The sequence below is a fragment of the Tachysurus fulvidraco genome, chromosome 21 (assembly GCF_022655615.1).
Source record: "Tachysurus fulvidraco isolate hzauxx_2018 chromosome 21, HZAU_PFXX_2.0, whole genome shotgun sequence".
Classification (NCBI taxonomy): Eukaryota; Metazoa; Chordata; class Actinopteri; order Siluriformes; family Bagridae; genus Tachysurus; species Tachysurus fulvidraco.
Window position 1 is genome coordinate 21,950,905 of NC_062538.1, and position 27,500 is coordinate 21,978,404.

Here is a 27,500-nt window from a genome sequence, read left to right on the forward strand (position 1 = left end):
GCGAACGTGCTAACCACTAAGCCACCGTGACCCCCGGTTCTTTAACATTTCATTAAATAAAGATTTCCAGCATGACAAAAGCTAATTAAAAACGAATACATTTTTTCCCAAGAACACCAAAAGATTAGCATGTGTGTGTCTATAGGTGCACACACACACACACACACACACACACACACACACACACAAACACACACACTGCTCACTCAGACCTTGTTTGTAGGCAGAAGGCTGTTGTTGTATTCTTCTGCTCCCCTGAGCCGAATCGTGAACATCTGGCCTTTCTAACTGCCCCCGTGTGACCCCGTGACCTTCACTATCCCTTCACCCAGGTCGACTGTTCCTACCGTTCACTTCGTCATACCTCGACCCAAATGAGCTAGAGCTCAACTACAAATGGAGCGAGGAACCGGCGCTGAGATAACATTTACACACTCTTACATAAATTTACACACTCTTACACACATTTAAACACACACACACTTCATCAGTTCCTTTTCAGCGTTTGGTGATTGTGGTGAAAAATTAAGGCAATAATGAGCGAGCAAACAGCGAAGGAATTTAAGGTGTCAGGTTTAAAGCTTGTTTTTATTTCCCCCGTGATGGTGTAACAATACGCCGTGTCGTACGGCTTCTTCACTGTAATCCCACTAACCTAAATATTTTTCCGGCTCCTCCAGGGGGAGAAAGGGGCTCCTGGACCTTCCGGACCTCCGGTAAGAACCTCCCATCATGCCACTTCTTCTCACCGTGTCTCTCTCTGGTCACCTTGTCATCTTGTTATGGATATATATATATATATCTGTCTCTAGTACTGTTGACCTTTGACCTTAGGAACGCACACCACACCAGATCCCTACTTCCTGTTTCCGATATTCAAGCCCTTCAGGTCATGTTTTCATATCTGCTGATTTTGCCTGTAGGACACACACACACACACACACACACACACACACACACACACACACACATAAACACACACACAGATCATCGTTGTGCAGAAGAAGATTGTGGGAATTTATTTTGGCGATCACAGAGCTGGTCAGGTCTCTGTGTGACCCCAGGAGTCAGGATGAGGGTAAAAGGCTCAGCTGGGAGTCGTCACCATCGAACCTTCTATCAGCGAGTCGTTAGAACGTGAGCTACTGCTGCAGTAAGGAAGCACTGGGGAAAGATCTCCATGAACTCCTCAAGCAGTCCTTAACTTCGTTGCCAAACATCACAACCTTGTTTTAAGTGAATTTCAACGATCAGCAAAAGTAGACGTTGAGTAACGGATACTGTTAGAATCTTCTGACATCACAGAAAGAGCGACGGCCGACGACACGGCCGTGAGCTGTGGAGATCATCCGCCGCTGTACAGCGCGGGATTTACCGCAGCGTTGTAGTCGTCGTAACAAAGATGGCCGACACGGTCACGGGATACTTAAACACATCGCAGAGTCAATTCACCTGTACTGAGTCAATTCACCTGTACTGAGTCATTTCCCCTGTACTGAGTCAATTCACCTGTACTGAGTCATTTCCCCTGTACTGAGTCATTTCCCCTGTACTAAGACATTTCCCCAGTACTGAGTCAATTCACCTGTACTGAGTCATTTCCCCTGTACTAAGACATTTCCCCAGTACTGAGTCAATTCACCTGTACTGAGTCATTTCCCCTTTACTGAGTCATTTCCCCTGTACTGAGTCATTTCCCCTGTACTGTACTGAGTCATTTCCCCTGTACTAAGACTTTTCCCCTGTACTGAGTCATTTCCCCAGTACTGAGTCATTTCTCCTGTACTGTACTGAGTCATTTCCCCTGTACTGAGTCATTTCCCCTGTACTGAGCCATTTCCCCTGTACTGAGCCATTTCCCCTGTACTGAACCATTTTCCTGTACTGAGTCATTTCCCCTGTACTGAGTCATTTCCCCTGTACTGAGTCACTTCCCCTGTACTGAGCCATTTTCCCTGTACTGAGGCAGGTGTTACAGACACAGAAGTAAGAAGCGCTGGTGATTTGTAACGGTGTCTGATCAGGAGGTTAAAGGTCAACAGCCATTTCCCTGACTACAACACAGTGTTTATTAACAGAGAGCAAAGATTTATGGCTTAGAGAAGATTTATACAGAGTCACCGAGTGTTTACGTCGACTTTAAAACACAGCCCGAGACGCGTGAAACATATTTAATTATAATTACGATGGAAAACGGTTTCAAAATCTTTATAACAGATGGACATTTGGAGTTGGTTCAACAAGCTTTCTGTTTATCGTCTAAGCAAAATTAAGAAGTGCATTAAATAATAAGCGGTTAATTACAGGTAATAACCTGTCAATGACCGGTTCAGCTAAATATTTACATATACAAACCCGATAACAGGTAAAAAAACAAACATGCAGACGGATTCACTGATTGACTTAAAGGTTGTAGGTTTGCCTTAATGAATGTTCATAAGGAGTTCATGCATATAGATCAACAGATATAACATTTATAAATATGCCCTCTGTTGATGGCAAAAACATGATGTATTGTGTGTTAACATAAAAAATATAAGCGCTGAACATTTTAATCGATGTTAGTTGACGTCACGTCCATGATCTTCCCACATGGAGAATATTTACTGCTCTGATTAAATCCCATGATGCACTGCAGCACCTCCATGTTGTACCGAGTGTGTTGTGTCGTTCAGGGACCTCCAGGATCGTTCGACTTCCTCTTACTGCTCATGGCCGACATCCGTAATGACATCGCGGAGCTGCAGCAGAAAGTGTTCGGCAAACAGATTCCGTCCCCCGCCGAGGATTTCTGGAAGGACGGTGTGGACCTGGGCTCTGGAGAAGACTTCAAATCCAACAGTCCTTTAAGACGGAAGCGGAAATCTTCCGGAGCCTCGTCTCACGCCGATCCTGACTGGAAGATCTGAAGCGTCTTTTCTTTCCAAAAAGTCAAAAACTGATTCGTAAGAAGAGAGAACTGTGTAAAGGATTTTTTATTTAACTCCATACTCGTAAATGAAGCCATGAATGTATTTCTTTGTATGAAATTCTATTTTTTTAACATAAAAGATGTACATATTTATCATTCTCACAGTCTGGGGTGAATCTTTTGTTACTGACACACAACGGAAGGTGAACAATTTGGTTTGATTCGACTCATTAATCGGTTCATGATTCGTCATAGATGATTCATTGATTCACACATCCGTGGTACTTCTACGGCCTACCGAACATCATGCACTTCGGATGTCTAATAGTCTGAATGAATCAGGTAAGTATTTAAATAAAATTAAAATTAATATATGTCTTATTAAAAATAACATTTAAAAGAAGTTTATTCTACTCGTTTTAATCGTTAGCATCCTGACGATGTTGACACGAAGGTCCAAAGTGAAACCCTGATTATTTTCAACATGGAACAGTAAAACCCTGTAAAAACACTCGTCCATTTTCTGCACATTTCTTTTCTTCCTCTACATCGTTTCACGCTCAGCTGATCTCCATCCCACACTAATGAGCCGTGAGTCTTGTTAAAATCAGAATTCATCTGAAGCCTTGTTTTCCACCGAGACGTGAACAACACCGGTGGTGATTTCTGCATGGGGGAAAAAGGCAACATTTTTAGAAAAAAAAAGAAAATCAACACAGAAAGAAAACGGTGAAGAATAAACGTCGTTAACGATAGTGACGAATGCTCTGTGTGTGTGTGTGTGTGTGTGTGTGTGTGTGTGTGTGTGTGTGTGTGTGTGTCTGTGTCTGAGTGTGTGTGAGTGAGTGTGTGTGTGTTTGTATGTGTGTGTGTGTGTGTGTTTGTGTGTGTGTGTGAGTGAGTGTGTGTGTGTGTGTGAGTGAGTGTGTGTGAGTGAGTGTGTGAGTGTGTGAGTGTGTGAGAGTGTGTGTGTGTGTGAGTGAGTGTGTGTGTGAGTGTGTGTGTGTGTGTGTGTGTGTGTGTGTGTGTGTGTGTGAGTGAGTGTGTGTGTGAGCGTGTGTGTGTGTGTGGGTTGTGGTGGTGTGTTGTGGTGAGTGCTTGTGTGTGTGTGTGTGTGTGGTGTGGGTATGTGGTGTGTGTGAGTGTCGTGAGTGAGTGTGTGTGTGTGTGTGTCGTGTGTGTGTGTGGAGTGAGTGTGTGTGTGTGTGTGTGTGTGTGTGTGTGTGGTGTGTGTGTGTGTGTGTGTGTGCGAGGGTGTGTGTGTGTGTGTGTGTGTGTGTGTGTGTGTGTGTGTGTGTGTGTGAGTGTGTGTGTGAGTGTGTGTGAGTGAGTGAGTGAGTGTGTGTGAGTGTCTGTGTCTGTGTGAGTGTGGGTGTGTGTGTGTGTGTGTGTGTGTGAGTGTGTGTGAGTGTGTGTGTGTTCACATTTGCATTATTGTCACATAATAAATCATGAACAAAATATTTCTTATCACCTCGAGAACATTTAAAATAAAATAAACACAAGCAGGGAGCAGGGTGGCTTAGTGGTTAGCACGTTCGCCACACACCTCCAGGGTCGGGGGACCAGGTGAAGTTCTCCGCTAGATGAACACCAAGAGATTTGATGCTACTGACGATCTCTATAGATGATCCGTCGATGTTCAGTGGAGACTCGCTGTGTGTTCTCCTGAAGTCAACAACCATCTCTTTAGTTTTATCAACATTCAGACTGAGAAAGGTTGTTGGCTCTACACCAGGCAATTAGATGTTGCATCTCCTCTCTGAATGCTGATACATGATCCATAGCTTAAGATTTTTTTTTTTCCATTTTACTGCTTTTTTACTCAAAAAACAAAAAAACAAAAAAAATAAATAAATAAATAATAAAATCTACTTCATGAGAAATTAAATTCCAAAGATGGAAAAATACAAAGAAACACAAGTGAAAAATTAAAAATAGAAGTAAAAATAAATTAGTGAAAGTCTCATTGAAACCTTTAAACATATTTATATATTCAGGAGTAAAAGTAAATAAAAAAACGAATTTTTTAATGAAATTATTTAACTAATGCAAATAATAAAACATATGCATATATTAAATAGATATCTAAAATTACGCTGACAAATCTAGACTTTATTTTGTTGCTGAGCAAATGTTTAATAAATGGCTAATAATGTTAATATGAACAATGTTTTAGATCGGAAGAAAACTAATTTCCTTTCATCTGTATTTCCTTTCCACTAAAATAAAGTACTTTAACCGCTAGGTGGCAGCACTTTCACATATCTTCCGTTATACTGAACTAGAAAGAGGATTGAGTTTGACCACAAGATGGCAGCAAAAGCAAAAAAACAAATAATCTATTGCACTTAGAACTAAGCTGCTAAAAAATAAAAATCGTATTAAGCGAAAGTAAATAAATTGTATGACATATAAACATCACATAGAGTCAAAGACACATCACGACTAAATTAAATATTCTTTAGATTGTTGGAAGAAATAAAGCATTTTATGGCTTTCATATTTGAAATACTTTTCAGCTTTGTTGAATCTGAATGAAAACTGAAATCATTTATACAGCACTTTTAAAGTGCATTCGAAGGTTGAAGAATATTTTTAAGGATTGAAAAGGATAGATAAATAAAAGAAAATCTATGAATTATTTATTATTAAAATATTATTTATTAAAAAATACAAGGAACTTCACATTCGTTCCTTTTGTCACTTGTGTTATAGCAGCTATAAACTGACTGATTCAAATGCGCTGACACAAAACTTCACCTGATCATCAATTTATGTGGAAAAACATTTATGAGGAGCGCCGTAAGAAGAGATAGCTGTAAATGAGCAGTTATTAAACAAACAATAACATATTAGAATTGAGATTATACCTGAATATGAGTGAGTGTAGAGCAGAAATAAAGCTCGATGAAGATAATGTGTCAGAACGTGTTACTCCAACCCTTTATCCAGGATTCGACACGCTCCTAATCCGGTGTTCTGAGCCTGTAATTAACGTGACTTGTCCGAGCCTGTAATTAGCGCTCTATGGAAATGAGACAAGGTTAATGTGGTGTGGTAAAGGGACGCAGGATTAGTGTCTTTTAGCTCACTCGCTGCTTTCACTGTTCCAACACAAACACACGGTGTTGCAACACAAGCAGCGCAGGTTGGTCTTATCCCCATCCCCGCTGTTCGGCCACAGATTGACAGCTTCCTGAATGAAGGACTTCGGCTTTACGGTGGCCCTCGGGGGCGTCTCACTCGGTGGGGTGGGTGAGGGAAAAGGGGGAGGGGTCAAGGGGGGCGAGGACACAAACACTCACTTTCAATCGCCCCTGCTGATCGAGGATAATGGATAATGAGGGACACTCCAGAGAGAGTGTGTGACCTCTGACCCATGAGCCGAGGTCACTCGGCATCGGCCAGCTGCAACGAGCCGGCTAGGAGACTAAAATGAACTGTAGTGTAAAAAAAAAAAATTGACACCTTTCAAAAAAAGGACAAATAATTTGACAAAAGTACAACCACCGACACACACTACAGAACATGAGAAAGTTTTTTTTTAATCGCTCGTTACAGCCGTTTTGAACAGTAAAGAATCTCAAGACTAGACTTAATACTCAAAACAATTCTTTAAAACATCTCACAAAATGATCGACATCCATCATTCTGTAAGGAGCGTGTGCTGAGGACAGGAAAGCTACAAGAACTTGAATAATCACTCTTTACTACTGAACACTTTAAATGTTAAGGTGTTGAACTTCCACAGCAGAAGACCGTGATGTGTTCAGCCAAGAACAGACACCTGAGGCTACGGTGGATACGGTCTGACTCTCAAAGGTCTGACTCTCAAAGGTCTGACTCAACAATGGGGAATCATTTGAAATGTAAAACGACGGTGTATTTGTTGCCTCTACATGCACTCCGTTTCAGTTCGACAATAGGTTAATGAAGATAAACATTTAAGATTTACAAATGATAAAAATATATATGTAACATTTTCTGTAGGCGCCAATAGTTTTGCCCCCGCAGTATTTTCCTTTTCCTTTTCCGTCTACTTTCTTTTCGTTTCATCAGGTATTCATTAAGAAGTTAAGTCTCACAGCGAGGAGGAAACATGACATTTAAATAACAAAGAAGATGCAAATGGCTTCTTTCTGCTTGGACACAATACGCTCTGTTGAGAGCTAATGGATTACTTAGTGTGAGAATAACACTACAAATTAGCCAGGGCAAATATTTGGCCAGCCAATTATACGACCACAGACCGAGAGGAAGTTTTAAAGCGAGTGGCAGATTTTCAGGAAAATGAGGTGTACAAGGAGTGTAGGGTTTCTCCTCAAATGTAAATCTTTTACAAATGTTTTTGTTGCTTTTTTTCTCATTGTCTGACCTCACGGTGGGTTTCTGGTTTAATCCCCACGTGGAAGTCTCTCCGTGTTCACATACGAAGCGACGTCCGTTTACTTAACACCACCGAATAACGAGATAAAGAAGGAGGAGATCTCAGATCATTCCACAGAATACATGAAGATGATCTGAGTCTCACATCATTTTGTTTTTCCTTACTGTATTTACGTCACTTCGATGATACACAATCAACAATATTTACAATATTTGCATTCGATATTGAAAACGCAATGATACGTCTTGGTGAAGTAGGAAGGTTTATTATGTTCTTAGAGAATTCAGTAGAAAAAAAAACTTCCTGAATGTCCGTCAACCATTTTTTTAATTTATTTAGTTTGTTGTTCTAATCGGGATTTTCCCTCCGTTTTTACCTGTCGGTTTCCATTCGTCAGACACAACCGTTGCAATTTGCCCTCTTCCACATACACGACCTCACAGACACACGATTGGCTCCTGTCAGTGTGATTGACAGGAGAGACAGAGTATGCCCCGCCCACCCAGATGGAACAGCCAAAATTATACTCTTGACTCCCAAGTCAGGTTTCAAATTGTAAATTATGGCCAATATTTTTTTGCACCACTTGAAGCCTATTAAAATATTTGTTCTTGTATATGGACATGTGGACATGTGAAAAGAATTTCCCAGCTGGACCTTCAGAAGGTCAGAAACTTTCTGATGTATAGTTTCTTATGGGTTCTTATTGATTTATTTCATACCATTGGGCTCCTCTGTGTGTTTTAACCTAACAATGTTCTACACACAAGGGACCTCCTGTGAATATGTGTCTGTGTGTGTGTGTGTGTGTGTGTGTGAGAGAGAGAGAGAGAGAGAGAGAGAGAGAGAGAGAGAGAGAGAGAGAGAGAGAGAGAGAGAGAGAGAATGTATTGAAACATTATGCAGAAGTGGCCCAACACGGTCCTGTGTGAAGCCTTTTCTCACTATTCATCCTCACTAAAGTGCATTCAAGTGAGTGTGCTTCTCTCTCTCTCTCTCTCTCTCTCTCTCTCTCTCTCTCTCTCTGTGTCTGTCTCTCATTCGCTCCTCATAACCACGCAAAAAAAGAGGACCCCTAAAAACAATAGATAAAGGATTCCTTTATGTGGACGAGTGCTCACCTCTGTGCTCCCAACTCGCTTTTCAGATACCTGCACGCAAGAGAAAAGGGAAAGTTGAGAGAAAGCCAGAAACAAAGGGATATCCTCAACTTTCCTCCATCCCCCTGTCCTCCTGGAAGAGCACTCTCTTATTCATCCAAAGCCTCTCATTAACTTTGCTCATGCTGTCTTGCTCTATGGGGAAAAAAGCCACCAATTAGTTGCTCATCAGCTCCAATTAGAGAAGACAAATCAAGGGGAAAAAAAAAACTCTGAAGATGAAATTTTCTCTTTCCTCCAAACCGGTAAGGGATGAAACTTCGAAAAAAGACGACGAAAAGTTATCTTCTGGAAGTGTAAAAGTGTCCGAACCAAAAGCTACTGTAGCATGACACGTTTGAAGCCTTGTTATTGTTTCACTTATCGAGCTCGTTACTTATTGAGAGGTTTATTACACTATTTTTGTTGTTATTCAACTGTCCGTGTGTGTCTCCTACACTGTCTGTTTTCCTAATTATCTTTCTTCTAATTGTCTGTCTCTCTCTACATATCCCTCATCTCTGGATGTCTGTATGTATGTATGTTCTCTCTCACTCTCTATCTCGTCTGTCTTTCTTTCCATCACTCTTTTTAAGACAAAATCATCGGCTCCTTATTAAAGGTGTATTCTCACTATCTGTTTTCCTCTGTATCTCTCTCTTACTGTCTGTCTCTCTCACTGACTTTCTCAGTGTCTCTCTCTTTGTCCTCCTGTTTCACTGTCTGTCTATCTCTCAGTCTCACTCTTACTCTCTCTCTCTCTCTCTCTCTCTCTCTCTCTTTCCTACTGCCTGTCTGTCTCTTACAGTTGGTTTCTCTGTCTCTTTTTTATGTCTTGTCTTTCTCACTATCTCACTTTATCTGTCTGTCTGTCTGTCCCTCAGTATATTTCTCCCTGTCCTGTGATTACACATAAAAACTACAGTGTTTTTTTCCTCTGTGAGAGTTTTGTATTGGGGCAGTTAATTTGCTACTTGCTCTTAAGCCCTGTAAAGTCGTTAATTACCACCGAGTGAAACCACTAATTTCCTGCGTAGGGGAGGGGCTAGATAAGCCGCGCTAATAAAATTACCTTATTAATGTCTTTATTTGTTCACAGTAACTCGTTGAGCATTAGCCTGATGCTGTTTGAGCAGAGAGGAGGAAAGGGGGGCATCTGCTTTCACTCGTTTTGTTCCCTCCGTAGTGGGCAGGTCTAAATAATGAGGGCCACAGCCTGGGAGATAGAATTAGGAACGAGGGCCACTTCAACAAATATTTGAGCTCTTTTAAACCTAGCCCTTGTACACCAATCACTTGTCCATTAATTACTTCCAGATGGGATTTTGTGGAATTTTTTTTTTGCCAAACAGCACACACACACACACACACACACACACACACACACACACACACACACATACACACACTCTTCCTGCGATAAGGACAGGATTCATTCTTTTGTCTGTTGTTTTTGTCAACGAACGTTAATTACGTTCCAACCAAACCACACGTGAATGACCTTCTTGTTTTTAACATTCAATTATTTAAAAATAAACTTGGTTGACATTTGATTGACGTTCGTTGTTGATTCGTTGTAAAACAATTCCTTTAAAAAATCATTTTGTTTGCAATCATTGCCTGAAACATCAAACTCGACACATATGACTTTGTCTCATTCGAACCATTTGTACAAAAATATTTTCAAGTTTGAAGAAGAAGAAACATTATCTATAGGAGCTACAGTCTTAACTTGGTAGCTATAAAATCTCTCCTAACGTATACCCCCTCCCCCCTTCACCGTTTAGGCCGTGTCTCCGACACGTGTTTTTAGCTGTGACGCTATTTTCTTTGGTTAACTTTCATAGATCATTTAAAAGTCAAACTGAATTCACAATCAGGGATTTACAGAAACGTCTGTCTCAGTCTCAACAACAGAGTTACACTGACCAGCCTGAAGAAGTGCAGATGGGGCAGTCATTCTAATACATTATCAAGTTATTAAAATAATAAGAACTTGCAAACTTACGGTTTAAGTACTTTTAACTTTTATTTCTTAAATATTATATTATACCATATATTATGTTATATGATATTTTATGATATTATATTAGATTAGATTATATTCTGCTATATTACATTATATTATATTACATTACATTATATTATTTTATATTATATTATATAATAATATATTATATTCTGCTATATTACACTATATTATGTTATATTACATTAAATTATATTATACTATATTATATTATATTATATTATGTTATATTATACTATATTATGTTATATGACATATTATATTATGTACATTATATTATATTATACTATATTATTACTATATTATGTTATATTATATTAAATTATATTATACTATATTATATTATATTATATTATATTATACAAAGCTTTTTTTATCTATATAAAACAGAATGAAATGTACACGTAACCATTCAATGCGCGCGCTCGCCTCCGTCCAATCAGAGAGCGCCCTGTTGGCCCTTTGAGTGTTTCCCGTCATGCCGTGCGCGCGTCTGCAGCCAAACAGGTCCGTAAACATGGCGGTGTCCATGGAGAAGCTCCGAGCTGCACAGAGATTTCTGCTCCTCGTGTCAGCGCTGTTTCACTGCTCCGTTCGGGGAGAAACGGTAACCGAGGAGCCGCCACATCGCCGCTTCGAGTACAAATACAGCTTTAAAGGTCCTCACCTGACTCAGAGCGACGGAATGATCCCGTTTTGGGTTCACACTGGCAGTAAGTTCTCTCTCCTGTGGCTTTAACTTCATCATGGCTGCTGTTCCTCACCACAACACGCGTGTTTACTCACAAACAACACGCGTGTTTACTCACAAACAACACGCGTGTTTACTCACAAACAACACGAGGCTCGCGTCCAAAAACTAACTCAAACTTTCACAATGAACTGAGACAAGGTGAGGAGAGGATGCTTGCAGTTTGGGACTGCGCATGCGCACCAAGTTAAACAAGTTCACCCTTTAGACTTTTTATTCTAATAATAATATATAGGCAGAATTTGTTCTGTCTACGAATACCTTTAGTTTGCTAAATCAACACTGCAACAGTTTTAACTTTAAATTCCAAAAATATTAATATATAAGAATTATATACACACACACACACACACACACACACACACACTGAACAAATACAAGCTCACTGAAGGATTAAAGTGAATACACGGCATTGTTACTAATAACCAAAGCTTCTATTGTATTGCAATGCTGCTTCTGTTTTGATCTGAATCCTTTCTGTCATCTAAAGTCATTCGTTTCGTTGTTGTCCAGGCAAGCTGTGTTATCCCTATAGCTCTGACACTAGAGACTCCTTCTATAAACCTTAAACAAACAATTCCGTTTAGTTTAACGATCGCACACCTTTCTGTAAATTCAGTTTCCTCATACTGAGCACAATTCAAGTCCCTTTGGATGAGCTGATGTTATAGAAATAGTGTAAAGTTTAAATATAAGCCCGTGATGTGCAGCTGCACTGTCGTCTAAGCTTGGGCTAGAAAACTAATCAACCTTTTGACCAATCAGAATTCAGAATATAAGATTCAGCAGAGCTGTGGAGGCATCGTGCACAGATGTATTTACAGATGTTACATCTCAGGAGAGAAAAGCAAAAAGAAAAGTGGCTTCAGTGAAATGTTTCAGATTTACTATAAGGATGTAGCACAGTGAGTGCAGCTAGAAGGTTAGTGCACAGATTACCAAACACTCAGGGTCATTATCTGTGCTTCGTACGTTAAAATGCTTCCTCTGAGTGCGCCATTTCTTTCTTATTCATTAGCTGTGTGTAGTAAAGAGTTAAAAGCAGAGAATGCGTTCCTGTGGGGTAAAGGTCTTTGTTGCGACACGTCCCACATTCTCAATAAAAGCTGAGGGCAAATCTCAAACACTGACTCGCCCCGACTTGACTCGCACTACAGGTGCTGACGACCTGACCGTTTACAGATAAGGGGCACACACACATTACTGACCCCCAAATCCAGTGTTCGTATGATGATAAGCACTACGGCTGTGACGTGAAGATATCGTGTTTACGTTTTTTTAGAGAGGTTGATGATAAACTGCATCAGTGTCTCACACAAGTTTTAAAAAAATCATAAATACGTAAATAAACGTAGCGTTTGTGAGACATGAAAAGCATCAGTGCATTTTTTTTATGTTTGTTTTGTTCTTAGAATGTGATCAGAAGAGTTAAAGCCAGATTATTTACATTTTCTGAAGTTTGCTGCTCTAATTTCAGCCTGACTTCCTTTTTATCCCCAGATGCCATCCCGAGTGCCGATCAGATCCGGATCACTCCGTCTCTACGCAGTCAGAAAGGCTCCGTTTGGACCAAAAGTCCAGTGAACTTCGAGAACTGGGAGGCCGAGGTGGCGTTCCGTATATCTGGACGAGGGAGAACCGGAGCTGACGGACTGGTACAATAACAAAAATATAAATGATGCACCGAGGACAGGAATCATCAGATTTGTATGGTGTGTGTGTGTGTGTGCTAAAGCTGTGTGTGTTTTGTGTAGGCTATATGGTACACGGTGAATCAGGGTCTGGAGGGTCCTGTGTATGGAGCTGCTGATCAGTGGAACGGCGTGGGAATTTTCTTTGACTCTTTTGACAATGATGGGAAGGTTGGTTTGGACTCCGCAATGTGTTTTACTCACTGTAACGAAGTGAAATAGACGTACTATAAACTCTATTGTTAAATTTAACTCTATACTTGTTTATTATTTTCCTGTAACAGTGACACACGCAGACAGGCAGAGGCACACAGACAGACAGACACACAGACAGACACACAGACAGACACACAGACACACAGACACACAGACAGACAGACACACAGACAGACAGACAGACAGACAGACAGACACACAGACAGACAGACACACAGACAGACAGACAGACACACAGACAGACACACAGACAGACACACAGACAGACACACAGACAGACACACAGACAGACACACAGACAGACACACAGACAGACACACAGACAGACACACAGACAGACACACAGACAGACACACAGACAGACACACAGACACGCAGACAGACAGACACGCAGACAGACAGACACGCAGACAGACAGACACGCAGACAGACAGACACGCAGACAGACAGACACGCAGACAGACAGACACGCAGACAGACAGACACGCAGACACGCAGACAGGCAGACACGCAGAGACACACGCAGACAGACAGAGACACACGCAGACAGACAGAGACACACGCAGGCAGACAGAGACACACGCAGGCAGACAGAGACACACGCAGGCAGACAGACAGACACGCAGGCAGACAGACAGACACGCAGGCAGACAGACAGACACGCAGGCAGACAGACAGACACGCAGGCAGACAGACAGACACACACACAGACAGACAGACACACACACACACACAGACAGACACACAGTGTTTTATTCTTTCCTCTTGGTTTGTGTTTTAGAAAAATAATCCAGCCGTCCTTGTGGTGGGAAACAACGGCAAGCTTGTTTATGATCATCAGAAGTAAGTAAACACCAGTAGTTTTGGGGGGGGGGCGGCACATGTGCGAGAGAGAGAGAAAATCACTTAAGCGCTGATTTAATATTTAACAATCAGTCTGAACAAAGGAACACGGCCCTCACAGATCTTAGTGTCTTGAATTCTGGGTTTGTTTCATTAACCCCTCCTTCCTCCCCCCACACACAGTGACGGTTCGACCCAAGCCCTGGGCACCTGCCTCCGAGACTTCAGGAATAAACCGTATCCCATCCGAGCCAAAATCATCTACTACAAGAAGACGTTAACGGTAACAAGTTTTTCACTCGACTTCTAATTTAATCCTGAACACACTCTAGAATGAGTACAAGCTTGTGGGCGTGGCCTATTCGGTGGGGATTATATTTTAGTTCTGATAAATGTTTTCAGAGGGAATAAAGGTGTAATATCTGATCATGTTTTGGCAAAAATAAAACCCAGAAATCTCCCAGCCTGGAAAACCGCCGTCTGTTCTCACTATAAACGTCTTTTCCAGATTATGATCAATAACGGATTTACGCCAGGGAAAGACGACTACGAGTTCTGTACCAAAGTGGAAAACATGATCATTCCATCCGCAGGATATTTTGGGATTTCAGCTGCTACAGGAGGACTCGCAGGTCTGAGGACTAAAAGACAAATTTGTCAAAGTTTTTATTTATTTATTTATTTATTTATTTTCCTAATCGTACTGGTTTACACTGTAAACAGTTTACTGTATTCATTTTTAAAAAAATATTTTAATTTTAAAAAATGTTTCAATGCTTTATTAATCATTAAAAAATTTTTTATTTATTTTTATTTTATTTTATTTTTATTATTTAATTTTTTTTGCATTTTATATAAAAAATGTTTCATTTATTTATTACAGATGATCATGATGTCCAGTCGTTTCTGCTGTACAGATTAACCGAACCCGGACAAAACCTGGTACACTTTCACTTTTAGTACTTTTTTTTTCAACACACACACACACACACACACACACACACACACACACAAACTTGTCTGCACACTTATGCTACGTTAGAAAAAACCCTCAGTCCTTTCATAAGTGTTCACCAATTACTCCATTCTTTTGTGGGTCGTAATTGGTGTGTGTGTGTGTGTGTGTGTGTGTGTGGTAGGTACACTAGGCCCCCCATTATGCTCTGAATGTGTTTTGTTTCTTTCTTTTCTCTTTTTTTGCGAAGCCTCCACCTGAACAAGAGATTCCCAAAGAAGAGCAGGACAAGTACCAGGAGGAATTTCAGAATTTCCAACAAGAGCTGGACAAAAAGAAAGAAGAGTTTCAGAAGGAGCACCCCGACGTCCAGGGGCAGCCCTGTGAGACACACACACACACACACACACACTCCAACGTGAAGTCCTGCTCTTATAGCAGAATCCTCTCTCTGAGGACGTGTTCGACAAATTAGAGATAAATTAAGAAAGAAAGATTCAGTAGTGACACACACACACACGACACAGTGTACAGGTGTAACACACACACACACACACACACTGTGTACACTGTGTCCTGTGTGTGTGTGTTTGTGTGTTACACTGTGTGTACACTGTGTCCTGTGTGTGTGTGTTTTACACCTGTACACTGTGTCCTGCGTGTGTTATGTCCTCATCCTGTAACGTCTTTGTGTCATGTCGCATTTTTCCTGGGAGTTCTGCGTACTGTCTCTGCATCTGATGTTCCTGTTCTAACTTCTCCTCTTCCTCAGTGGAGGATCTGTACGAGAGCGTGAGTGACCGTGAGATCCGTCAGGTGTTTGAGGGTCAGAATCAAATCCACCTGGAGATTAAACAGCTGAACCGGCAGCTGGCGATGATCCTGGACGAGCAGCGCCGCTACGTCTCTGTCATCACCGAGGAGATTTCCAAACGCTCGGGACACGAGACGGGGCAGGTAGGAAAAGACCAGAGTCAGGGAAAAACAACAGATAAATGAAATGTGTTCGAGTCATAAAATAACAATGTTTATTTAGGGTCCGAGTCAGGAAATACTCATCACGAACCAGCAGGAAGTCCTGCGCAACCTCAACGAGTTAAGGTGAGTGTAATGACATGTACTGTCTCCAGCAACGCGACTGCACTTACGCGACTGCACTTACTTACGCGACTGCACTTACACGACTGCACTTATTTACGCGACTGCACTTACACGACTGCACTTACTTACGCGACTGCACTTACACGACTGCACTTATTTACGCGACTGCACTTACACGACTGCACTTACGCGGCTGCACTTTCACAAATGCTTAACACGACTGCACTTACGTGACTGCACTTACGTGACTGCACTTACGCGACTGCACTTACTTACGCGACTGCACTTACTTACACGACTGCACTTATTTACGCGACTGCACTTACTTACACGACTGCACTTACTTACACGACTGCACTTATTTACGCGACTGCACTTACACGACTGCACTTACTTACGCGACTGCACTTACACGACTGCACTTACTTACGCGACTGCACTTACACGACTGCACTTATTTACGCGACTGCACTTACGCGGCTGCACTTTCACAAATGCTTAACACGACTGCACTTACGTGACTGCACTTACGCGACTGCACTTTCACAAATGCTTAACACGACTGCACTTACGTGACTGCACTTACGCGACTGCACTTGCACAAATGCTTAGCACAGCTGCACTTGCACAAATGCTTAACGCAACTGCACTTATGTAACTGCACTTATGCGATTGCACTTATGCGACTGCACTTATGCGACTGCACTTGCACAAATGCTTAACGCGACTGCACTTGCGCGACTGCACTTGCGCGACTGCACTTGCGTGACTGCACTTGCGCGACTGCACTTGCACAAATGCTTAACGCGACTGCACTTGCGCGACTGCACTTACACAAATGCTTAACACGACTGCACTTGCACAAATACACAACACGACTTTACTTACGCGACTTCACTACACAACACGATTGTGAAAAACAAAAATCCAGGATGACGCCGTCGCCATAAATCTCCCTTAAAACCAACAACTGAGGTGTCTAAGCTCAGTGAGTAATCCAGCATTAATCACTTCCTCAAGTGAAATCCTCCTCCACACACACACACGCGCACACACACACCCACACACACACACGGCTATCACCTTCTCCCCCACGTGCCCTGAATAATAAACCCTAGTGACCCCCTGCTGGTTAGCTGCAGTCTTGGAGCTCATCTCCCCCTCACACTCACTTCAGGTTGCTCTGACATCATGATGATGATGATGATGATGATGATGATGACTGTTCACTACCTCTCCTGATATGCCGAGTTGTAGCTCATTCACGTTAGTGCTGTACAACACTAAGCCACAGTTTCAGCAACATTTACTGCAAGTTTTTTTTTTCTTATAATTTCTATACAAAGAAATAATAAAGCTGTGTACAAGGCTAGAGCACGTCGCTAGTTCAGTTAGCTCGGATTGTTACTGTAATTTGACAACGTAGCTATCGTGAAGTCTAACGTGGTTATGTGTTAACCGACACGCAGCGTAGCTACAGCGTGCGAGTTGTTAGTCTCAGAGCAGACGTTTTGCTCTTTTGGGTTAAATCCGCTTCATATTGTTTGAATTATTCGGTCTTGTACAGATTAGCAAAATAAATCATCTGTAAAGATAAGCTTCTAACGGCGAGTTAATCTATTGTCTGAAACATTGTCTGAAATCTCAGAGGAATGGCTTTGGCTTCGAATCTCTTCCCATCCAAATCTTTTTGCTAGCAATACGTTCAGAAGAAGAGCCGGGGTTTGCCGAGGGATTAATTTAGCCGTCTAATTTTAAAGGTGGATGTTGGGAATATTTTGTGTATGCAAGGTGGTGAAGGATTAGAGGATTAGATCAGAGAAAACATGCTGTAATATTTTCATTTGATTTACATTTAAAGAATTTTTCTTCACTGTATTAAGGTTTGAGCGTCTCGCTGCAGTGACGCGGTTTGGCCACTAGAGGCGCTGCCTCGCTTCGTCATCTATATAAAGCATAAAACTTTGTCATTTTAATAAAGATTTTTTTCCCACTAAAGGAGAAACTTGGCATAAAATTCTGAGATAAATGATTACATTAATTATTATTTTATTAAATTTTTTTAATATCTAAAATGTTCTATTATGATTATATATATATATTAATCTAAAGCTGTTTAATATTGTATTGTAATAAGTTTATTATTTGTTCAATAGAAACAGTTTTTCTGCGTCGCTGCAGCAGCTGAGTGCAGCACAGCAGGGAAACGCCGGTGCTTTGGGGACGTACGAGTCGATCCAACACTTTAACGATATCAAAGAGCATCTGCACGTCGTCAAGAGGAACATCGATCACATCATCCAGAGAAACGTGGTGAGCTCACACTGGTCCACACGCACAGTCAACATGATCAACAAATATTCATGTAGAGTAATTAACAGAAGCTCGTAATAGAATCGAAACGTTTTTTAAAAGCTTTAATGAAAGGAAAATGTTTAGATCTTAGTTCATTTTGTAATAAACAAAATAAAATGAAATATAAAAACAAAAAGAATAGATAATATTTCTGCAGATATCGTAAATGAGCACAAGCTGATTATTCAAAATAATTCATTCTGTGGTGTTAAATATTAACATTAAAATTATAAATTTAATGCCAAGATTATTCATTTTAAAAAGCATTTTGTTATTTTCTTTTGTTAAACCCAGCTGTGTTGTGTGTCTGTGCTGTGTTGTGCTGTGCCGTGTTGTGTGCATTGTGCTGTGTTGTGTGCGTTGTGTTGTGCTGAGCTGTGTGTTGTGCTGTGTGCGTTGTGTTGTGCTGTGTTGCGTTGTGCTGTGTGCATTGTGTTGTGCTGTGTGTGTGTGTGGCTGTGCTGTGTTGTTTGTGGCTGTGCTGTGTTGTGTGTGGCTGTGCTGTGTTGTGTGTGGCTGTGCTGTGTTGTGTGTGGCTGTGCTGTGTTGTGTGTGGCTGTGCTGTGTTGTGTGTGGCTGTGCTGTGTTGTGTGTGGCTGTGCTGTGTTGTGTGTGGCTGTGCTGTGTTGTGTGTGGCTGTGCTGTGTTGTGTGTGGCTGTGCTGTGTTGTGTGTGGCTGTGCTGTGTTGTGTGTGGCTGTGCTGTGTTGTGTGTGGCTGTGCTGTGTTGTGAGGTCACTGAGAGTCATTACTTTACTGTGTTTTGTCCTCAGGCTCCAGCAGAGAAGCAGAACTGTCCTGAGCCTCCTCCTCCTCCACCCTGTCTCTCCACCGCGCACTTCGTCATCTTCATCGTCGTTCAGACTCTGATCTTCTTCGGATACGTCATTTACAAGTGAGTTTCTTCTGCTGTCAAGAACTTTTTTTTAGCTAGAAATCGAAGCAGCAGATTCCCTCAGCACAGAGTGAGATGTCTAATGTCCACGTTTACTGATTCACTGATTATCTGTTCCATAAAGACACAAAATAAACTCCAGCGAATTTTTTAAAGATCATTTTCTCAACACATTTCTGTATTAAGGAGGTTTTCAGTGTTTAGTGTTTATTAATCTACGTCTTAATCTTCATCCAACGTCAGTCATTTCTCCTGCTTTAGATTATTTTAATGCAGTTAATAAAATCCTTAACAATTCTCTCTCTCTGCCTCTGTGCCTCTCTCTCTCTCTCTCTCTCTCTCTCTCTCTCTCTCTGCCTCTCTGTCTGTCTCTTTCTCTCTCTGCCTCTCTGTCTGTCTCTCTCTCTCTCTGTCTCTTTCTCTCTCTCTCTCTGCCTCTCTGTCTCTCTCTCTTTCTCTCTCTCTGTCTCTCTCCCTCTCTCTCTCACTCTTTCAGAAGCCAACAAGAAGCAGCAGCGAAGAAATTCTTTTGATGAACTTTTTACAGACGTCGTCTAGTTTTGTCGGAAAGTCGACATTGTTGTCCTACTTGAAAACCTGAAGTATTTTTTTAATTTGATCTAAATTGTACAGGCTGTAAATGAGTGAATCTGCTTCCTGTTTTGGTTTGAAGTCCCTTAAATTTCATGTATTAATATATTTGATTTGTGTTCCGAATTTCTACCTTCGTCTGTTTCGCTTCCGAAGACCAACCACTGAGACGTCCCACTGAGACGTCCCACTGAGACGTCCCTCTGAGCCGTCGCTCTACTGTACACACTGACCTTTATATCTGAAGTTGTTTAGAGGGAAAATGTCGTCTCTTCCTGAAGCCTTGAAGTTAAACTGGCAAAAAAAATGTCCTGGAGTTTGTATTTTTTCGTCTGTTTGTTTTTTTTGTGTGGGTTTTTTTTCCCCTTTCTTGAACAATTTCCATAAACAACCCAATCTCTCTCTCACACACACACACACACACGAGTTCTCTCGTTATTGTTGTTCTTCTCTCATCTCTGTGAACCCGTCACAGCTCATACAAATATTATGTTCTTTACTCTCCATATTTTATCTTTTAACAAAAATATTTAGCATTTAATTTCTTTTAATGATTTTTTTTCTCCTAATTTTACTTTATAATAAAACATTTACGACACCGCGATGTTCTGTAAACATAAAAGTAAAAAAAAAACTTTACACTTGTCGCTCGTGATGTTTAGACATTAATAATCTTTTTCTTTGATGTGGGATCAGTAACTTCATCACTCCATCCTTTTGTTTACCTTTTAATAGTGACACAATTTATTCCAGATGTTTAAAATGTTTACACAAGCTTAAGTGTATATATAAAGAAATATATATAATCAGTCTTACACACACACACACACACACACACACACACACACTCGCGTGCACACACAGGATCAATTTCTCTCTCACTCTCATTCTTGTGCGTGCACGCACACACACACAAGCAATCTCTCACACACACTGGATCAGGCACTCTTGCTCTTTCTGTCTCTCTCTCACACACACCCTGGTTCAGTCTCTCTCTCTCTCACACCCACACACAGGTTCAGTCTCTCTCACACTCTCATTCTTGTGCGTGCACGCACGCGCGCACACACACACACGGGTTCAGTCTCTCTCTCTCTCACACACACACGGGTTCAGTCTCTCTCTCTCTCACACACACACACGGGTTCAGTCTCTCTCTCACACACACACACACGGGTTCAGTCTCTCTCACACACACACGGGTTCAGTCTCTCTCACACACACACGGGTTCAGTCTCTCTCTAAAACACACACACACACAGGTTCAGTCTCTCTCTCTCACACACACACACACACAGGTTCAGTCTCTCTTTCTCTCACACACACACACAGGTTCAGTCTCTCTCACACACACACACACACACAGGTTCAGTCTCTCTCTCACACACACACACAGATTCAGTCTCTCTCTCTCTCACACACACACACACAGGTTCAGTCTGTCTCTCTCACACACAAACACACACACACACAGGTTCAGTCTCTCTCTCACACAAACACACACTAGTTCAGTCTCTCTCTCTCACACACACACACAGGTTCAGTCTCTCTCTCTCTCTTACACACACACAGGTTCAGTCTCTCTCTTACACGCACACACAGAGGTTCAGTCTCTCTCTCTCTCTTACACACACACAGGTTCAGTCTGTCTCTTACACACAGGTTCAGTCTCTCTCTCACACACACACACAGAAATGTTTCTTTTTCAATTTTTCTAATTTAACACATTCTCTGATATCCAATGCACTTTGTTTGTTTGGTTGTTTTTTCCCTGAGGATCAGATCAGCACCGTCTCTAATGTCCCTGCCTTTGAGGTTGTGAGCAGTGACTCAACACGACGTCCTCTATTGTGTTGAAGGTTCTGTTTAGAGATTCTGAGTAAAAATGGTGCAGGTTCCTGGGTCAGGTGTGTAATCCTGAGTCCTCCTTCATGGTTTCAGATCCAACTGAAAGATCTTTGAGCTCTGGATCTGATCTTCTGATCTGCATCACGTGTCCCCTTCATTATTTTATTTTATTATTAAACCATGAACCTGCGAGAAAAGCTCAAAAAAAGGAAAACATGTCTGTGTGCTTTAGTGTCGTGGAGGAGAAAAACCCACAACCATCTGCCAAAGTGGAGCCGTAGTTTAATCCAGATTATAGCCTGCCGCTCTATCTCTCTATCTTCCTCTCCCCCTGTCTCTCTCTCTCCCCCCTCTCTTCCTCTCTCTCCTCTCTCTCTCTCTCTCTCTCTCTCTTCCTCTCTCTCTCTCTCCCCCTCTCTTCCTCTCTCTCTTCCCCTCTCTCTCTCCCCCTCTCTTCCTCTCTCTCTCTCTCCTCTCTATCTCTTCCCCTCTCTCTCTCTCCCCTCTCTCTCTTCCCCTCTCTCTCTCTCCCCTCTCTCTCTCTCTCCCCTCTCTCTCTCTCCTCTCTCTCTCTCCCCCTCTCTTCCTCTCTCTCACTCTCCTCTCTCTCTCTCCTCTCTCTCTCTCTCTCTCTCTCTCTCCCCCTCTCTCTTCCTCTCTCTCTTTCACTCTCTCTGGCTCTCGTTCTTCTCCACTGTCCTCTTCACAAATCCCCAAACTCTGCTGGATTGAAGACCTTTCACTGTAAATAAGAGGAGCTGAGACCCTCAGTCACAGAGGAAAATGGCATTTCTCATTAAGAGCATGGTGGGGAACCCGCTGAAAGGGATGGGACTCGGAGGAGGAGAAGAGAAATCTGAGGCTGAAACTCCGAAGGACCCGGCGGCGGCGGCTGGGATGACCAGAGAGGAATACGAGGAGTACCAGAAACAACTGGTGGAGGAGAAGTGAGTCAGTACACAGTTACTAGTTACATATCTATAAAAGTCTAAAGAAGTCATAAATCTGTTGTAACTGTAACTCCTGTGATGATGATGATGATGATGATGATGATGATGATGATGATGTGAGTTTCAGCATTTATCGTTCATCTCTGCAACAAAAAGTCCTCTTTATTCCTGCTAACATTACGCAAATCATTAGATCCGAATAAAATAAAAAAAAAACTATTTTAATTGTGGATGTGAATGTTTTTGCTGTCGGTTAGATTAGACTCTAAACCCTGTTATATAATCCCGTCCTCTCTAATCCTCTCCTGAGCCGAGGCCATCAGTCAGCCGTCATCTTCACGGTCAGACGTTTAGTGAGAAATGAAACAGTGCGTGTTGAGCAGTTACAGGAAAATAATCAGCAGTTACAGGGTGGAGATCATCGTCTTCTAACATCATACCAGGAGGAGGTTTAATCAGACCTCTCACCATGTATACATACAGTTACTTTTGTGGAACATCTATGAAACAGCTTCCTGTTGTGATGTACATTATAGCAGCTATAAACACGCTGCAGCCTCTCGAACCTGTGAGGCGGAGAGGAGAAGCGCATCGTACGACCGTTGTGAGAGAATCATCGTGTAACAGAAGACACGTTCTCACACAGAACGTATGAAATAAGTGATCAGACTTGAAGCTGATTCCAGATCTGATTGACCTTGTTGTGACCTTCAGGATGGAGCGAGACGCCGATTTCCTGCACAGGAAGGCGGAGAGGGCGACGCTCAGGGTTTGTCTTCGTGAGAAATACAGACTGCCAAAGGTAGGAACCGTCACCAACACTTCTTGTTTGCTTTGAGCTTCGATCTACTCCCTGGTTCCTCGAGTTCTGCCTTGTCCACACCCACATTCATCATCAACTACATGACATTTAAACTCTGATGAACTGTGTGTGAAGCTGGGGAATGAGATCCTGACAGGTTGTGTCCAATCGAATTCAAATAAATTTGATCCGAAGTGAGTGAGTGTGTGTGTGTGTGTGTGTGTGTGTGTGTGTGTGTGTGTGTGTGTGTGTGTGTGTGTGTGTGTGTGTGTGTGTGTGAAGGGGGGGGGTGTCAAGTAACCCAGGATAACAATGTTGACTTTCCGACAAAACTAGATGACTGTGCAAAAAGTTCATCAAAAGAATTTCTTCGCCGCTGCTTCTTGTTGGCTTCTGAGAGAGAGAGAGAGAGAGAGAGAGAGAGAGAGAGAGAGAGAGAGAGAGAGAGAGAGAGAGAGAGAGAGAGAGAGACAGACAGACAGACAGACAGACAGAGTGAGAGAGAGAGAGAGAGAGAGAGAGAGAGAGAGAGAGAGACAGACAGACAGGGAGAGAGAGAGAGAGAGAGAGAGGGAGAGAGACAAACAGACAGAGCAAGAGAGAGACAGACAGACAGAGAGAGAGAGAGACAGACAGACAGCAAGAGAGAGAGACAGACAGACAGAGCAAGAGAGAGAGAGAGAGAGACAGACAGACAGACAGACAGACAGACAGAGCGAGAGAGAGAAAGAAAGAGAGAGAGAGACAGACAGACAGAGTGAGTGAGTGAGAGAAAGAGAGAGACAGACAGACAGAGCGAGAGAAAGAGAGAGACAGACCAAGAGAGAGAGACAGACAGACAGACAGAACGAGAGAGAGAAGGAGAGAGACAGACAGAGCAAGAGAGAGAGAGAAAGAGAGAGAGAGAAAGAAAAAAAAGAAGTAACCCAGTATCAAGAAAAAATCAAACTCGAGATCCCTCAAATAAACGACTTTATGATTTCAAGTCTTTACCCTCCATCGTCAGCTCCATAACTCTGGTTATATCACGATATCTATGTTCAATAAGAGCGTGTTGTGTCGGGGTCTGTTTGCTGTTTCCTGTGAACAGATTTAGTGCGTATTTAAAGCTCTAATCCTTTCCCGAGGTCAGTGTGAGGAGGAATTACTGCACACTACAAACCATCCAGAAAAAATGATCTTTTATTATTTACAGACATGAATTTAAAGTCCCGACTGTTTTAAAGCCGATGTCTTGTTTTTCACTAAAGGTTAAAAACCTACAGAAATCTGATTTAAAGATTAGACACCGAAGATCAGACGCTCACACACATCCTACTTCTCACACACTTTACGAAACAGCACGGATGAATAAAACATGCACAGAAATAATCTTTACGTACATATAAATCGTTCAAAATAAAAAGTTTGCCGAGTTTCGGTTATTACCCAGAATGCCGTTCAGCTACCTGCAATGTTTGCTACAATTTTAGACTTGTTCAAGCTAAAGTGGGAAAAAAAAAATGGACGTTTTCGTCTTTCCCTTTTCTTAGTAACGAGCTGGTCAGAAAATTTAGATGATGTAGTGATGCGTACGTTTCCTCTCGATGCTGTGAGCGGCCATGTTGTGTTGGTGTCACTTGCTGAACTCAGGATTCAGGCCAAAGATCCTGCCTAGAAATTCAATTCTCTAATAGCAGGTTGGAAATGATTGAGTTACAAGCTTCAATCAAGTACAGCATAAAATCTCACTTCATGTCTGCCTAAAGAGAGCGATGCGGCAGCACTTTAGTATTTCAGTCTGTCCAGATTTCTCATTCGGCTGTACAGAATTCTGGAACTTTCTTTCTTAACTTAACTTGTTTTGTCTTATCTTGATTTATCTGAAATGATCCTCCATGCTGTCAGAGCGAGCAGGACGAGAACATGATCCAGATTGCCGGAGACGACGTGGACGTCCCAGAGGAGCTGCTGAAGATGGTGGACGAGGATGCGACGGAGGAAGAGGAGAAGGACTCCATTCTGGGTCAGATGCAGAACCTGCAGAACATGGACATGGATCAGATCAAGGAGAAAGCCTCGGCTACGTTCAACGAGATGAAGAGCAAAGCCGAGGAGAAGTGCTGCGTTATGTGACATCCTGATGAGACGTGACGTTCTGACGAGGAACCGTTGGTTCGGTTTATGAACTTTATCATAAGCAGATGAGCCGAGTCAGGAGTTAAAAAAAATCTATGAGCAGAAATGACTTGTTTATACCTGATCTGTTATTTTTAAAAAGAAATGCCATGTAAATCAGTGTTGAGTCCACAGTCATGTCATTACTCAGTATTTACAGCATGGCTGTGTGAGATGATGTGTTAGAGTAACTGTGTTTATGAGATTAGGAGATTACGAACACTTATAATGTGTCGCGGGGTCGGATTTTATGGAAATAATCAAAGGTCACATTTATATTTATATTCATCACATTATTGTGGTCCATTTCTAGGTCCTGGTGACAAAATAAACGATACCATTTCTGTCTCTCACAATCTTCCATGTCTTTCATGACACATGATGGCTGAAGAGAAATGATTTATTTTCATATATAAACCTAATGAAGATGTCTCTTAATAGATAGATAGATATGACACAAATTGTACGTGTTAAGAGAAAAGAAAACTAAATTGATGACTCTGACGAGATTATTACAAATAAAAACGTGTGACAGTCCAATGCAGTGTGTTATACCATGGAACCGCACGTGATCTAGGTGAGTACACACAGGTAACACCAAGGGATTAATGTGAGATTAAATAACACCGTTTAGATTAGAGGGGGGGGGGATTATGAGAAATAAACTACTTGGGGTTTGTTTAAATTAAAAAAATAATAATAATAATTAATCCAAGAATCAGAAGTCTTAAGATTGATTTTTCTGAATGAAAATTTAAGAACTAAGAACAGAAAAAAAAACAACAAGGACAAATTGTAAAATGGGTAACAAAAATATCCACGTGCATTCCATAAAAACACAATTTAATACTTTATTTTAATTATATCTGGAATTAAATATGGTTGTCGATGAGGCTGGAAAAGAGAATTCAGTCTGTTTTAGGGAGACACTTGGAATATTGGCATTTATAAAAGTTTTAAAACACATTTTTTTTGTACTAACACTTTTTTAAACTTTGTACTAGTTTAGTTTCGATTATAGAACTTTTTATGTGTGTGTGTGACAGGAGAGAAAATGGAGAAACGCTGATTTATCAACTTTTTTAAACGTCTAAAAATAAATAAATAATAACTATAGTATTATAGTAACTAATAGTAACTAATAGTAACTATAGAACATTCCTTGCTAACACCAACATAACATTGATTTTATTGACCACAGGATCAATGTCGTGCGCAAAAAATGTCACTGTATCAAATCGTTCACTTTTCCTTCCATCATTGTGTGTTTTTCCCTTTCACTGGTGAGAATAAACACTGAGCAGCTGAAAGAGTCTAATGGACCATTATGAGCTGGAATAAGGAAATCCAAACAGTTAGTATAAAGCGTTTTGTCTCGATAAGAGCGTTAATCCGCTTTAAAGCCTGCGCGCTGCGGATCTGCGCTTTTGTTCCGCGTTAATTCCGCGATTCTGCTACATATGGAGGAAGTTTCAATTCTTCCAATAAAGTGCACCTGAATCGCAGGTTATAGGAGTGTAACTAAACCCGTTATTAGGAGCACGGAGGAGGGATTAGTGGCTTTCAGTTTCCTAATTAACGCCTTCATTAAGCGCTTTTGATTGTCCTCTTAAACCCGGGTCCACACACACACACACACACACACACACACACACACACACACACACACACACACACACACACACACACACACACACACACACTGCAGAATGTTCTCCCTCATTTTGAACACAAGAAGTCAAACGTGTGTGTGTGTGTGTGTGTGTGTGTGTGTGTGTGTGCGCGTGCGCGCGCGTGCGCGCGCGTGTGTGTGTTAAACATTCATACAATATTTAAAGTGTTTATAAAAAATAAGCTCAGTTTGTTCAGATGAAATT

The 27,500-nt window shown here is 41.5% G+C and overlaps 3 protein-coding genes and 1 long non-coding RNA gene across 4 annotated transcripts in view; 3 read left to right on the forward strand and 1 right to left on the reverse strand.

Annotated features, from left to right (window-relative positions):
* ccbe1 (collagen and calcium binding EGF domains 1) overlaps positions 1-3,070 on the forward strand; it is a 96,261-nt gene extending 93,191 nt beyond the window's left edge. The window contains exons 10-11 of the mRNA XM_027164065.2: positions 681-716; positions 2,676-3,070. Coding sequence (XP_027019866.1) covers positions 681-716; positions 2,676-2,909 — 270 coding nt within the window. The 3' untranslated portion in view covers positions 2,910-3,070. The remainder of the gene's footprint in view (positions 1-680; positions 717-2,675) is intronic.
* On the reverse strand, positions 3,016-10,527 carry LOC125139822. The gene is made up of 3 exons (XR_007138942.1): positions 5,785-10,527; positions 4,461-4,579; positions 3,016-3,577 (listed from the first exon to the last, which is right to left on the reverse strand). It is a non-coding gene; the product is annotated as an uncharacterized LOC125139822 (long non-coding RNA).
* A 421-nt stretch (positions 10,528-10,948) lies between these two features.
* lman1 (lectin, mannose-binding, 1) lies at positions 10,949-20,189 on the forward strand. Its single transcript, XM_027163964.2, has 13 exons — positions 10,949-11,182; positions 12,721-12,875; positions 12,975-13,082; positions 13,909-13,970; positions 14,154-14,253; positions 14,479-14,602; positions 14,854-14,912; positions 15,176-15,308; positions 15,698-15,882; positions 15,962-16,026; positions 18,183-18,339; positions 19,154-19,275; positions 19,772-20,189. The coding sequence occupies exons 1-13, from the start codon at positions 10,987-10,989 to the stop codon at positions 19,806-19,808; spliced, it is 1,503 nt and encodes a 500-aa protein (XP_027019765.2). The 5' UTR covers positions 10,949-10,986; the 3' UTR covers positions 19,809-20,189.
* A 2,145-nt stretch (positions 20,190-22,334) lies between these two features.
* cplx4a (complexin 4a) lies at positions 22,335-25,947 on the forward strand. The gene is made up of 3 exons (XM_027166158.2): positions 22,335-22,661; positions 23,379-23,466; positions 25,354-25,947. The coding sequence occupies exons 1-3, from the start codon at positions 22,498-22,500 to the stop codon at positions 25,579-25,581; spliced, it is 480 nt and encodes a 159-aa protein (XP_027021959.1). The 5' UTR covers positions 22,335-22,497; the 3' UTR covers positions 25,582-25,947.
* Positions 25,948-27,500: the final 1,553 nt, after the last annotated feature.

Bases quoted from the DNA above. Each gene is read 5' to 3' on its own strand.
- lman1 (XM_027163964.2), top strand. From the start codon at position 10,987: ATGGCGGTGTCCATGGAGAAGCTCCGAGCTGCACAGAGATTTCTGCTC. The intron at 13,083-13,908 runs GTTGGTTTGGAC...TTTGTGTTTTAG, and splicing joins CTTTTGACAATGATGGGAAG to AAAAATAATCCAGCCGTCCT. The intron at 18,340-19,153 runs GTGAGCTCACAC...TTTTGTCCTCAG, and splicing joins ACATCATCCAGAGAAACGTG to GCTCCAGCAGAGAAGCAGAA.
- cplx4a (XM_027166158.2), top strand. From the start codon at position 22,498: ATGGCATTTCTCATTAAGAGCATGGTGGGGAACCCGCTGAAAGGGATG. The intron at 22,662-23,378 runs GTGAGTCAGTAC...TGTGACCTTCAG, and splicing joins AAACAACTGGTGGAGGAGAA to GATGGAGCGAGACGCCGATT. The intron at 23,467-25,353 runs GTAGGAACCGTC...CCATGCTGTCAG, and splicing joins AGAAATACAGACTGCCAAAG to AGCGAGCAGGACGAGAACAT.